Here is a 12,760-nt window from a genome sequence, read left to right on the forward strand (position 1 = left end):
TTCTTAAGACAGAGTGCAAAATATTGCTGTTATATGAATATTCTCTGCTAAGCTTTAAATTAAGTTATAGTTTTGGGCAAAACTGTTAAGCTAAGCTTTGCTTTGGTTATTGAATTTTTAAATATATATTTTGTGTTTATTATATACATACTCTGAAATTTAAAATCAGTTTGTATTTCTAGGCTATTTTGGGGGATAAAGATTCTTTCAACCATATCCTCCCAACACAATTTAAATATATAACATTTTATGAAAACATTCCTAAAATAATAATAAGAAACGTGCTAATATTCGTTTGTTTTCTCTCTTTTTATCAATGTTAATTCCATAGCAAGCAGTATTTGAGAAATTCAACATGTGCGAAGAAAATGTTAATGAATTACTCAAGTGGGTCAATAGTGTCGAGCATAAAATTGCAACTGTGGGAGGACCTCGAGAAAATATTGATGAACTTCGCAACCAAATTAATGCTCTTAAGGTAAAAGATCAGTTAGAATTATTTTTCATAATATTAATAATGTATTTTTCCTTATTTAGCAAATCAAGGATGAGATCGAAACACAACAACGACCAGTGGCAACATGCTTAGAGCAAATTCGTCAAATTGTATTGACTGGCGGTGATGTCCTATCTGCACCCGAAGTAACAACTTTAGAAAATGCAGGTCGTGAATTACGTTCACGCGTTGACCGTGTTAATGATCGCACAGTTCGCTTGTTACGTCGATTGGAAGCTGGACGTGATGAACTTAATAAGTTACGAAGTGAATTAGACATATTCTCTGACTGGCTACAGTCAGCTCGTCGCACATTAGAGGATAAAGAACGCGCCTTGTCTGATCTTACCCGTCTTTCATCTCAAGCAGAAACAGTGCGAGAGTTCGTAAGTGATGTGATAGGTCATCAAGCTGATTTACGTTTTATTACAATGGCTGCTCAGAAGTTTGTCGATGAAAGCAAGGAATTCTTAGCAATTCTAAATGATTTTAGAACATCTCTGCCCGAACGTTTGCCCCATGTGGAGCCGTTATCGAGTGCCGAAAGCCCGATACGTCAAGAAGTATCATTAGTTTCTGCTCAATATAAAGATCTAATGAATCGTGTCAATGCACTTCAGGATCGTATTTCCGGTCTTGGTGGACGACAACGTGAATATCAAGATGCTTTAGACAAAGCAAGTGAATGGTTAAGAAGCACACAGCCACGCGTATCTCGCTTAATTGCAGAGCCCATAGCTGGAGATCCAAAATCTGTGCAAGAACAAATGAATGAAGCCAAGGGCTTGCACAACGAACTCTTGTCGAATGGCCGCCTTGTCGACAATGCTCAACAAGCATTGGATAGCTTATTACACACCTTAGGAGGCCAACTAAGCCCAATGGAAATCAACCAGCTGGAAATTCCGATCGCTGAACTCAAAGACAAGTATCAGAGTCTTCTTGATACTTTGGGCGAACACTGCAAGATGTTAGATAAAACCTTGGTACAATCTCAAGGCGTCCAAGAAGCTCTTGATAATTTGGGAGGCTGGGTTAACCAAGCAGAGGATAAATACAAACTTCAGTTGAGACCTGCCTCGCTTATCAAAGAACGTCTACAGGAACAAATTCGTGAGCACAAGGCTCTTCTTGCTGATATGCAGTCACATCAAGTCAGTATAGACAGCGTTCAATCATCCGCTAAACATTTGATGAATACGGCATCTAATGCTCGCATTGCTAAAAAAGTGGAGACAAATCTCAATGATGTCACTTCTAAATTTGAAAAGCTGTACGATAAGGTTGTTAAACGTGGCGACTTCCTCGATGATGTCTATAATCGTTTGTGCCAATATTTGGACGAAATTACTAGCATGGAACAAGAAATTGGTACTTTACAAGATGCACTTGATGGTCGTGACACCAGTTTAATTTCTGCCGAAGAATCTGCTCGTCGTATGCAGGAACTCTTGCATCGTAAAGAAGATCTTACACCCTCTTATGAGGATTGTGTGCGTAACGGAAAAGATCTAATTAGCATTCGAGATGTAACAGACACCAGCACTTTACGCGATAGAATTAAGGCGCTTGAATCTCAATGGCGTAACATTAACATTACTATCGAAGAGAAGGCAAAATTGTCAAAACAAAAAGCTGAACACCAAGTAGCATATGAGGGTCTTAAGGATCAAGTACTTTCATGGTTGGCGAGTATGGAAACTCGTATTAGCGGTCTGAGCCCTGTAGCTGTGGATTTGGATAAAATTCGTCAACAGCATGAGGAGTTAAAACCGATCAACAAGGATTACCGCGAGTACGCCTCTACAATTGACAAAATTAATGATATTGGTGCGCAATACGATGCTCTAATTCGTCCTGAAAGTCCAGGTCGCAAACGGTCAACATTTAGTCCTATAAAACGAGTGAGTCCCTTGCGTCGCATGTCCGGAGATGCTCGTAGCCCTAGCCCCACAAAGGGAGGTATTCTGTCGCCACTATCAACTGGTTCCAGTGGATTTGGTAGCCGCAGATCCTCTCAAGATGGCTTCCAACTCTCCGAACTTTCTCCGGTACAACAACAATTGAGCGAAATTAATAACCGTTACGGTCTAATAGGAGTGCGTATAAATGATCGTCAAAACGAATTAGACAACATGAGCGAAGAAGTAAGAAAACAATATGATAATCTTAAAAATCTTGCTAGCTTCTTGGATCGTATTCAACGCCAGTTGCCAAAAGAATCTGTTTCGAATAAGGACGAAGCCGATCGTTGCATTAAACAAGCTCGTAAAATTCTTGAAGATATGTACGAGAAGCAAAGTCTTTTGGACACAACAAAAACTCAAATTAAAGACATTCTACGCCGCAAATCAGAGGTTCCTGGTGCTGATCAGTTACGCATTGAAAACGATAGCATTGTAGAGAAGTGGAAGCAATTGAGTGACATTTGCAAAAATCGTATCAACTTTTCAGAAAAATTGCGTGATTTCTTAGACACACACAATAATTTAAAGAACTGGTTAGACAGCAAGGAACGTATGCTAACGGTTCTTGGTCCCATTTCGTCCGACCCCCGCATGGTTCAAAGTCAAGTTCAACAAGTTCAAGTTTTGCGAGAAGAATTCCGTACTCAACAACCACAATTGAAGCACTTCCAAGAAATTGGTCACGATGTCCTTGATCATTTGGAAAGTGATTCACCAGATGCTGCCGCTGTTGATAAAAAACTGAAAGATGTAAATTATAAATGGGAAGATCTGGTCGGACGCTTGGATGAACGTGCAAACAGTTTGGGAGGTGCTGCTGACAGTAGTAAAGAATTTGATGCTGCAGTTAATAGGCTTCGAGAGGCATTACAACAAATTAGTGATAATTTAGACGGCTTACCAACTGATGGTGATCATCAAGAGAATTTAAGGAAAATAGAAAATTTGGAACGCCAATTAGAAGGTCAACGACCATTGCTCGCCGATGCAGAACAATCAGCAGCTGCTCTTTGCAATATACTAGGTGATCCAGCATCGAGAGCTGACGTTAACTCCCGAGTTGCTGCCCTTGAGAAACAATATCAAGCCCTACAAAAGAAACTTGATACAAAGAAAGCTGAAACTGAAGCAACCCTTAGAGATGGTCGCCACTTTGCTGAAAACTGTTCTAAAACTCTTGGTTGGCTTTCTGCTGAACTTTCCAATTTGGCAGAACGTCTTTTGGTATCAGCTCATAAGCCTACATTGCAACATCAAATTGATACTCATGAGCCGATATATCGTGAAGTAATGGCACGTGAACATGAAATTATAATGCTCATTAACAAAGGCAAAGACCTGACAGATCGCCAACAAGATAGAACTGTTAAACGTGACTTAGAACGCATTCAACAACAATGGGAAAAACTTCGTCGTGAAGCTGTCGAACGCCATACTCGATTGCAAACTTGTATGGAACATTGTAAGAAATATGAAACAACATCCGAGGTATTTTTAGCTTGGTTGCGTACTGCTGAAGACAAACTTGTCGAACTGAATCCAGGAGTTCTTTCTAAATCTAAACTTGATACACGTCTCCGTGATCTACAAACTTTCCGCAGCGAAGTCTGGAAACATTCGGGAGAATTTGAGAACACGAAGGGTTTGGGCGAAACATTCTTGGCTAGCTGTGACGTAGATAAAGACCCAATAAAGGCCGAACTACAAGATATTCGTGAAAGATGGGAACGTCTTAATAATGATCTTATTGCCAGAGCTCATGAAATAGAAAACTGCTCACGCCGTTTAGGCGACTTCAATGATGAACTTCGCAATTTAGATCATGCAGTAGGAAGATGCGAGGATCGTCTTGCAGCTCATGATGCCTTGGGTGGCGCAGCTAAAGACCCTAAACTGTTGGAACGTGTAAAGGCTATACGTGAAGAACTCACAAATCTTCAGAAACCATTACAAACTCTTAAGGGCATGGCTAAAGATATCTGTGCCGAAGCACGTGCTGCTGGTGGAGATGCTGAACATCTCACTGATGATGTGGATGGTATTTCGGATCGCATTGCAGAACTACAAGGTCGTTTAGATGATCGTTTAGGCGAACTTCAATCTGCAGCAACTGCAGTTTCTCAATTCAATGAACAAATAAAAACATTAGGACTCGATTTGAATGAAATTGAAAATGAAGTTGAGAAACTATCACCACCTGCACGCGAAATTAAACGAGTGCAAGGTCAAATCGACGACACCTCCAAATTGCAAAATAAGCTCGAACGTATTGTAGATCGTATTGAAGATGGCGAGCGTGCTGCTGATGCTTTAGTAGATGCTGGCTTTTCACCAGATACTGCCCAAACCCGCGAACAAATTTCCACTCTTCGTAAAACACTTGCTCGTCTGGATAATCGTGTTCGTGATCATGCACAAAACTTAGACGACACATTGCGTTCTTTGCATGAGTTTTACGATATGGAATCTCAAACTATGGACGATATTAAAGATTTAAGTGATGAATTCAGTCGCATGAAACCTGTTGGTTCCGAACTGGAGCAAATTCGTCGTCAACAGGAAGATTTCCGCAATTTCCGTGAAAACAAATTTGAACCTTTGGCACAAAATGTTGATAAGGTTAATGTAAACGGACGTGACCTGGTACGATCTGCCGCAAGTGGTGTCTCAACTGCTCAAATTGAGAAGGACTTAGAGAAGTTGAACGATCGCTGGAACGATCTTAAAGAACGTATGAATGAACGCGATAGACGTCTGGATGTTGCCCTCCTACAATCTGGCAAATTTAAAGAAGCTTTAGCTGGTCTGTCTAAATGGCTATCAGATACCGAAGAAATGGTAGCTAACCAAAAACCACCAAGTTCGGATTATAAGGTCGTCAAAGCACAGTTACAAGAACAAAAATTCCTTAAGAAAATGCTTTTAGATCGTCAACATTCTATGTCATCTTTATCTTCGTTGGGTAAAGAAGTAGCCAATCACTGTGAACCATCTGAACGTGCAGCTATTGAGAAACAACTTCATGATCTCATGAAACGTTTCGATGCATTGACCGATGGTGCAGAACAACGGGAACAAGACCTGGAAGAAGCAATGGAAGTTGCCAAACGTTTCCATGATAAGATTAGTCCATTAGAATTATGGTTAGACAACACAGAAAGAGCCGTTAAAGGAATGGAGCTAATACCAACTGACGAAGAAAAGATTCAACAACGCATTCGCGAACATGGCCGTCTTCATGATGAAATTCTTAGCAAGAAACCTGACTTTACTGATTTAGCTGATGTGGCAGGTCAGTTGATGCATTTAGTGAGCGATGATGAAGCTGTCAATTTGGGTGAGAAAGTACGAACCATAACAGATCGCTACACTGGATTGGTAGATTCTAGTGACAATATCGGTGCTTTATTGGCAGAATCTTGCAAGGGTCTAAGGCATTTAGTGTTAACCTATCAAGATTTAGTTGCATGGATGGAACGAATGGAAAACGAATTAAAACGCTTCCGTTCTGTACCAGTCTATGCTGAAAAATTAATGGAACAAATGGAACTTTTGTTAGAACTGAACGAAAATATTGCAAATAACGCACCAAATGTTGAGTCAACTGTTGAATCCGGCGCGGAACTCATGAAACATATTTCCAATGATGAAGCCATACAACTCAAAGATAAATTGGATTCATTGCAACGTCGTTATGGAGAACTTACAAACCGTGGTGGAGATTTGTTAAAGAGTGCACAAAATGCACTGCCATTGGTTCAACAATTCCATGAAGCTCACAATCGTTTGGTTGAATGGATGCAATCGGCAGAAAGTGCTCTCGCTACTAGTGAACCACGCCAGTCTGACGTTCTTCGTTTAGAAGCTGAATTAGCTGAAATGCGACCAACTTTAGACGCGGTCAACTTAGTTGGGCCTAAACTATGTCAACTATCTCCCGGCGAAGGAGCATCTACTATTGAAAACATTGTTACTCGTGATAACCGTAGATTTGACGCAATTGTAGAACAAATTCAACGCAAAGCTGAACGTTTACATCTCAGTAACCAACGAGCTAAAGAGGTCACCAATGATATTGACGAATTGTTAGAATGGTTCCGTGAAATGGATGCAAACTTACGTGAAGCTGATTTACCAGCAATTGAACCTAAATTGGTTCGTGCCCAGTTACAAGAACATCGTTCTGTCAATGATGACATTTCCAGTCAAAAGGGACGTGTGCGTGATGTTACTGCCGCATCTAAGAAAGTTTTACGTGAATCTCCTCAAAGCGAAAACACTGCCACATTGCGTGAAAAACTTGATGATCTTAAAGAGATTGTCGATACAGTTGTTCAGCTATGCAGTGAAAGGTTAGGCGTACTAGAACAAGCTTTGCCTCTTTCAGAACATTTTGCTGATTCTCATGCTGGCCTAACTACCTGGTTAGATGATATGGAACAACAAATATCACGTCTTAGTATGCCAGCATTGCGACCCGATCAAATAACCCAGCAACAGGACAAGAACGAAAGGCTTCTCCAATCTATTGCAGAACACAAACCGTTATTGGATAAATTAAACAAAACTGGTGAAGCTTTAGGCGCCCTTGTCGCCGATGACGATAGTGCTAAAATTAATGAAATTTTGGATTCGGATAATGCTCGTTATGCTGCTCTACGTCTAGAATTACGCGAACGCCAACAAGCACTTGACAACGCTTTACAAGAGTCCAGTCAATTCTCCGACAAACTCGAGGGAATGTTGCGTGCTCTGGCCAATACTGTAGACCAAGTCAACCAACTTGACCCACTATCAGCTCTACCTCAAAAGATTCGTGAACAAATTGAGGATAATGCCGCTATTAAAGATGACTTGGATAAACGAACGGACGCCTTTAGTGCGGTTCAACGCGCAGCTAGTGATGTTATCGCTAAGGCTGGCAATAAGTCAGATCCTGCTGTCCGAGATATAAAGAGTAAATTGGAGAAACTCAACAACTTATGGAATGATGTTCAAAAGGCCACCAAAAAACGAGGTAGTTCTCTCGACGACATCCTTAATGTTGCTGAACCTTTCTGGAATCAACTGCAAAGTGTAATGAAAACATTGAAGGATCTCGAAGAAACCCTCTCATCCCAAGAACCACCTGCAGCCCAACCTCAAGAAATTCAAAAACAACAAGTAGCATTGCAAGAAATTCGCCATGAAATCGACCAAACCAAACCGGAAGTTGAACAAGTGCGCCGCCATGGCAGCAATCTAATGAATTTGTGCGGCGAACCTGATAAACCAGAAGTTAAGAAACATATTGAGGATTTGGATAATGCCTGGGATAACATTACCGCCCTGTATGCCAAACGTGAAGAGAATCTCATTGATGCCATGGAAAAAGCTATGGAATTCCATGAAACTCTACAAAATCTTCTGAAATTCTTAGCAAAGGCTGAAGATAAGTTCGCACATTTAGGACCAGTCGGTTCAGATATTGACGCTGTTAAAAAACAAATCGAGCAATTGAAGTCGTTCAAGGATGAAGTTGACCCACACATGGTTGAGGTAGAGGCATTAAATAGGTAAGTTTTCTTAATTATATATATTTTTTATTAAATAAACTATATCACTAGAGTATTATATTAATCACTATTTTTAAATTGATCCCATCTACTTTATACTATTTCTACTACTTATGATGTTAATCGAAACGGTATATTTTGATTATCGTGTAAATTCCAAATTGGCAGAGGTTTAGAAAGGCAAGAAATAAGTTAAAAACAAAATTTGTTGTGTTCATTTGTTACTTGTTATGAAATGTATATCTACCATTATCCGTTAAACCGAAATGCATGTTAAAAATTTTGAGCAGCCATGTATGGTTATGTACATGAGTCTTGTATATGTTAACCTAAAAATTATACATACCTACATACATACATATGTATGTAAATATGTATATATATCCTGAAAGCTTTTCTTGTTACTTTGATATCGCTTAATATAAGAATATTTTTTTATAATTTATTATTTAGATGCAATTATTAATGCATGTGATGTTCGGAAACAATATCACTGTATATATTTATTCTAATGAATTCGTATGTTAATAAATTTACAGACAAGCTGTTGAATTAACGGAACGAACTTCTCCTGAACAAGCTGCTTCAATTCGTGAACCATTGACAGTGGTAAATCGCCGTTGGGAGACATTATTGCGTGGAATGGTTGAACGTCAAAAACAACTTGAACATGCTCTGTTGCATCTAGGACAATTCCAACATGCACTTAATGAACTTTTAGTTTGGATTAACAAAACAGATGGTACTTTAGATCAATTAAAACCGGTAAGTAAATACAAACTTATGTTCTTCTTATATGTATGTACATACATATGGATGTGTATGCAGTTACATATTTCTTTATTCCGAAATTGAATTTATATATTTGTTGTAGATACCGGGCGATCCACAATTACTCGAAGTGGAATTAGCAAAATTAAAGGTGTTGGCTAATGATATTCAAGCCCATCAAAATTCAGTTGATACACTTAATGATGCAGGACGTCAATTGATTGAATCCGAAAAGGGTTCAATTGAGGCTTCCACTACTCAGGAAAAACTTCGTAAATTGAACCAGGAATGGAAGATGCTTTTACAAAAGGCCTCGGACCGTCAGCATGAGTTAGAAGAGGCTTTGCGAGAGGCCCATGGTTACATTGCTGAGGTGCAAGACATTCTAGGTTGGTTAGGTGATGTTGATGCTGTTATCGGAGCAAGTAAACCAGTTGGAGGTTTGCCAGAAACTGCCACCGAACAACTTGAACGTTTCATGGAGGTGTACAATGAACTCGAAGAAAATCGCCCCAAAGTTGAAACAATTCAAGCTCAAGGTCAAGAATATATTAAACGTCAGAATCAAATGAAGGTATCCTCCAGTAATCTCCAGCACACATTACGCACACTCAAACAACGATGGGACGCCGTTGTGTCAAGAGCTTCGGACAAAAAGATTAAACTTGAAATTGCTCTTAAGGAAGCTACTGAATTCCACGATACATTGCAAGCATTTGTTGAATGGTTGAATCAAGCGGAAAAACAATTGGCTAATGCTCAACCTGTATCAAGGGTTTTGGAAACAATCCAAGCACAAATGGAAGAACACAAAATTTTACAAAAGGATGTCAGTACTCACCGCGAAGCAATGCTATTGCTGGACAAGAAGGGAACCCACCTGAAGTACTTCAGCCAAAAGCAAGATGTTATTCTGATTAAGAATCTTCTTGTATCGGTTCAACATCGTTGGGAGCGTATTGTTAGCAAGGCAGCTGAACGTACGCGTGCTCTTGATCATGGCTACAAAGAGGCTCGGGAATTTAATGATGCCTGGAACAACATGATGCAATATTTACGTGAGACTGAGAATGTTCTGGATCAAATCATTGAGGAGGCCACCTCATCTAAAGAACCACAAAAGATTAAGAAATGTATTGCTCGGCTCAAGGATAGTCATCGTCAATTGACAAGTAAACAATCTTTATATGACTCCACAATGCGCAACGGCAAGAATCTCATGGAACGCGCTCCAAAGAGCGACGAACAAGTGCTTGGCAAAATGCTTAGCGAACTTAAGGACCAATGGACCCGCGTATTGTCAAAGAGCATTGAACGTCAACGCAAATTAGAAGAGGCTCTTCTTTTATCTGGTCAGTTCTCCGATGCACTCGGTGAGCTTTTGGAATGGTTGAAGAAAGCCAAACAACGCCTCAACGAAGATGGACCTGTCCATGGAGATTTGGAAACAGTACAAAGACTCTGTGAACATCACAAACACATCGAACAAGACTTGCAGAAGCGTGCCGCTCAAATGCAAGGCGTACTCAAGACTGGTCGCGACTTGGAACGCTCTGGTAATAATCCAGATGTTGGCCACCAATTAGATGAATTGCAATCTATGTGGGACGATGTTAAGGGTGCTGCAGCTAAACGCGGCGAGCGTTTACAATACGCCCTTAAAGATGCTGAGAAGTTAAATGGCAGTATCCAGGCACTCTTCGACTGGTTAGATCATGCTGAGCAAAAATTACGCTATGCCAAGAATGCACCCGATGATGAAAAGGTTTCTCGAGAAATGATGGATATGCACATGGATTTCATGACCGATTTACGCACCCGTGAAAAGCAGAAGGTCGAAACTTTCGAGTTTGCTGAAGAAATTATAGTCAAGGCCTATCCAGATGCTATACCAATCATTAAGAATTGGTTAAGTATTATTGAAGAACGTTGGGAAGAAGTCAAACAGTGGGCCATCAACCGTGAAGCTAAATTGGAGCAACACTTACAATCTCTTAAAGACTTGGATGACTGTATTGAAGAACTTTTAGCCTGGTTAAGTGGTCTTGAAGCGACATTGCTTAGTAAGTTTTCTAGAAAAAGGTATTTTATCTTAAATGGAAAATATTAATTTTTGTTATTTATTCAGACTTGGAGCGTGAATCATTGCCGGATGAAATTCCACCACTTGAGAAGCTTATTGAAGATCACAAAGAATTTATGGAGAATACTGCTAGACGTCAAACTGAAGTTGATCGTGCCTGCAAACCTAAACAACTACCACCTGGTGCGCGCAAAATGACCAGAAAGACCCCTGCGTAAGTTTAAATCGAATCATTTAAACTCTTGTTTCTCCCCTACAGCTTTGATTTTTTTATTTCCTTTCTTTCTTTATTTTTTATTTATTTATTTTTAATTTTATTTTTTTATTTAATTTATTTTTTATTTAATTTATTTTTTTTTAAACACCCCAATCTGATTCGATAATCATTTCACTACAGTCGTGGCTCAAGTCATGATATTCGTGAACAATCACCCGATGGTACCTTAAGACGACAAAGGTTCGTTTTTGTTTAAAATTCAAACTAAACACACTCATAAAAGCTTCTTCAATTAAACTTGTTTTTGTTCCCGTTTTTTACAACTTCAATTAAATGCCAACCATTAATACATTAATTTTCATAACAGAAAACCACATTCACAAACAAAACATTAATGAGCATGAAAATGACAAAATAAGAAAACAGAAGTATAATTCCGAAATTTTCTTTATTCCAACTTAACACATCGAGAATCATTTTTATTACTCTTTCGAATCGACAAATTTAACCAGCAAACGAATAATCATTACAAATATACCTAAATAGAAAATACTTGAAAACAAACATACCAACATAATTTTCTAATAACTGATTTTGAAATATTTAATTTACAAATCCATTAGAAAACTAATAACTGATTTTGAAGTATTTAATTTACAAATCCATTAGAAAACTAATAACTGATTTTGAAATGTTTAATTTACAAATCCATTAGAAAACTAAATCGTCTACTAGTACCAATTAAACCATTATTAAAAAATACCCATTAATTTGCTTAATTCATATGCTTTTTTCTTTCTCCAGCTGCAAAATGACAAACAATAACTCATAATAAATCCACCATACATATACATATTTGCATTACATTCAGATATTAATTAGTTTTTATTATTTTATTCCACAGCTTCAAGGGATCTCGTGATCAAGGCCTTAATACCCGCAAATCAAGGTAATTTTCAAACTCTTAAAAAAGGAAACTAATTCAATTTCGCATGTTATCACTCAATTAAATCGAAATTCAATTCATTTTGAACATTTCGCAAATATTGAGTAAATAAAACCATATTCTTTTGTTTTTGTGTATCTTGCTTTATTTAAATACATACTAAATTTTTCTTTAGTTTAATGTTAATTTTTTTATTTATTTATTTATGTATTTTTCGCTTTTTTGTTTGTTTTGTTTGTTACTTTATTTCATTTGTTTTTTCTTCTATGTTTTGTATGCTTTTGTTTTGTCAACATTTTCTCTGCATTCATTATTTTGTTGCTCGACAATCAACATTTAACTGACACTACTGTCTATCGTTTGTTTAAACATATACAGTAGTCGTATGACTCCAAGTCGTGATACTCCCGATAGAGATCGTTTGCCTCATTATGGTCCACGCTTCTCACCTAGGTAAGTGCATGTCGCTTATAATGTTTTATCATTTTCGTATCCTTTATACATAAGTATGTACATAATTTAGAGTGTCCCCTTGTCTATGCTTTCTTTTGCAAATCTCTAGAAATTTCAGCCAAATGATTTGTGTTGTTTTGTGCTGCATAAATAAAAAAGCTTTAACTTCAGTTACTATGAATTGAAATTCATGACCATAATCAATCATAGTAACTGAATGAACTAAATATTTATTCATCTCATTAATGTGCCTTGTTTGACTGTTTTTTACA

General features: G+C 38.3%; 1 protein-coding gene across 45 annotated transcripts in view; it reads left to right on the forward strand.

Annotated features, from left to right (window-relative positions):
- LOC119614011 (microtubule-actin cross-linking factor 1) overlaps positions 1-12,760 on the forward strand; it is a 144,513-nt gene that overhangs the window by 123,187 nt on the left and 8,566 nt on the right. For 16 of the 45 annotated variants that reach the window (XR_005232297.1, XM_037970225.1, XM_037970232.1 and 13 more), the window contains 9 exons: positions 332-478; positions 538-8,018; positions 8,187-8,198; positions 8,558-8,783; positions 8,893-10,852; positions 10,918-11,086; positions 11,270-11,329; positions 11,994-12,038; positions 12,414-12,488. Coding sequence is in view for 43 of the 45 variants with exons in the window: in XM_037970225.1 (XP_037826153.1) it covers positions 332-478; positions 538-8,018; positions 8,187-8,198; positions 8,558-8,783; positions 8,893-10,852; positions 10,918-11,086; positions 11,270-11,329; positions 11,994-12,038; positions 12,414-12,488 (10,175 nt within the window). In the remaining 2 variants the exon portion in view is untranslated. The remainder of the gene's footprint in view (positions 1-331; positions 479-537; positions 8,019-8,186; positions 8,199-8,557; positions 8,784-8,892; positions 10,853-10,917; positions 11,087-11,269; positions 11,330-11,993; positions 12,039-12,413; positions 12,489-12,760) is intronic. The other 29 variants (XM_037970339.1, XM_037970321.1, XM_037970358.1 and 26 more) reach the window with 6 other exon arrangements.

The sequence above is a fragment of the Lucilia sericata genome, unplaced genomic scaffold (assembly GCF_015586225.1).
Source record: "Lucilia sericata isolate MDLA Ls3-8-SP2 unplaced genomic scaffold, ASM1558622v1 Contig000042F_arrow, whole genome shotgun sequence".
NCBI lineage: Eukaryota > Metazoa > Arthropoda > Insecta > Diptera > Calliphoridae > Lucilia > Lucilia sericata.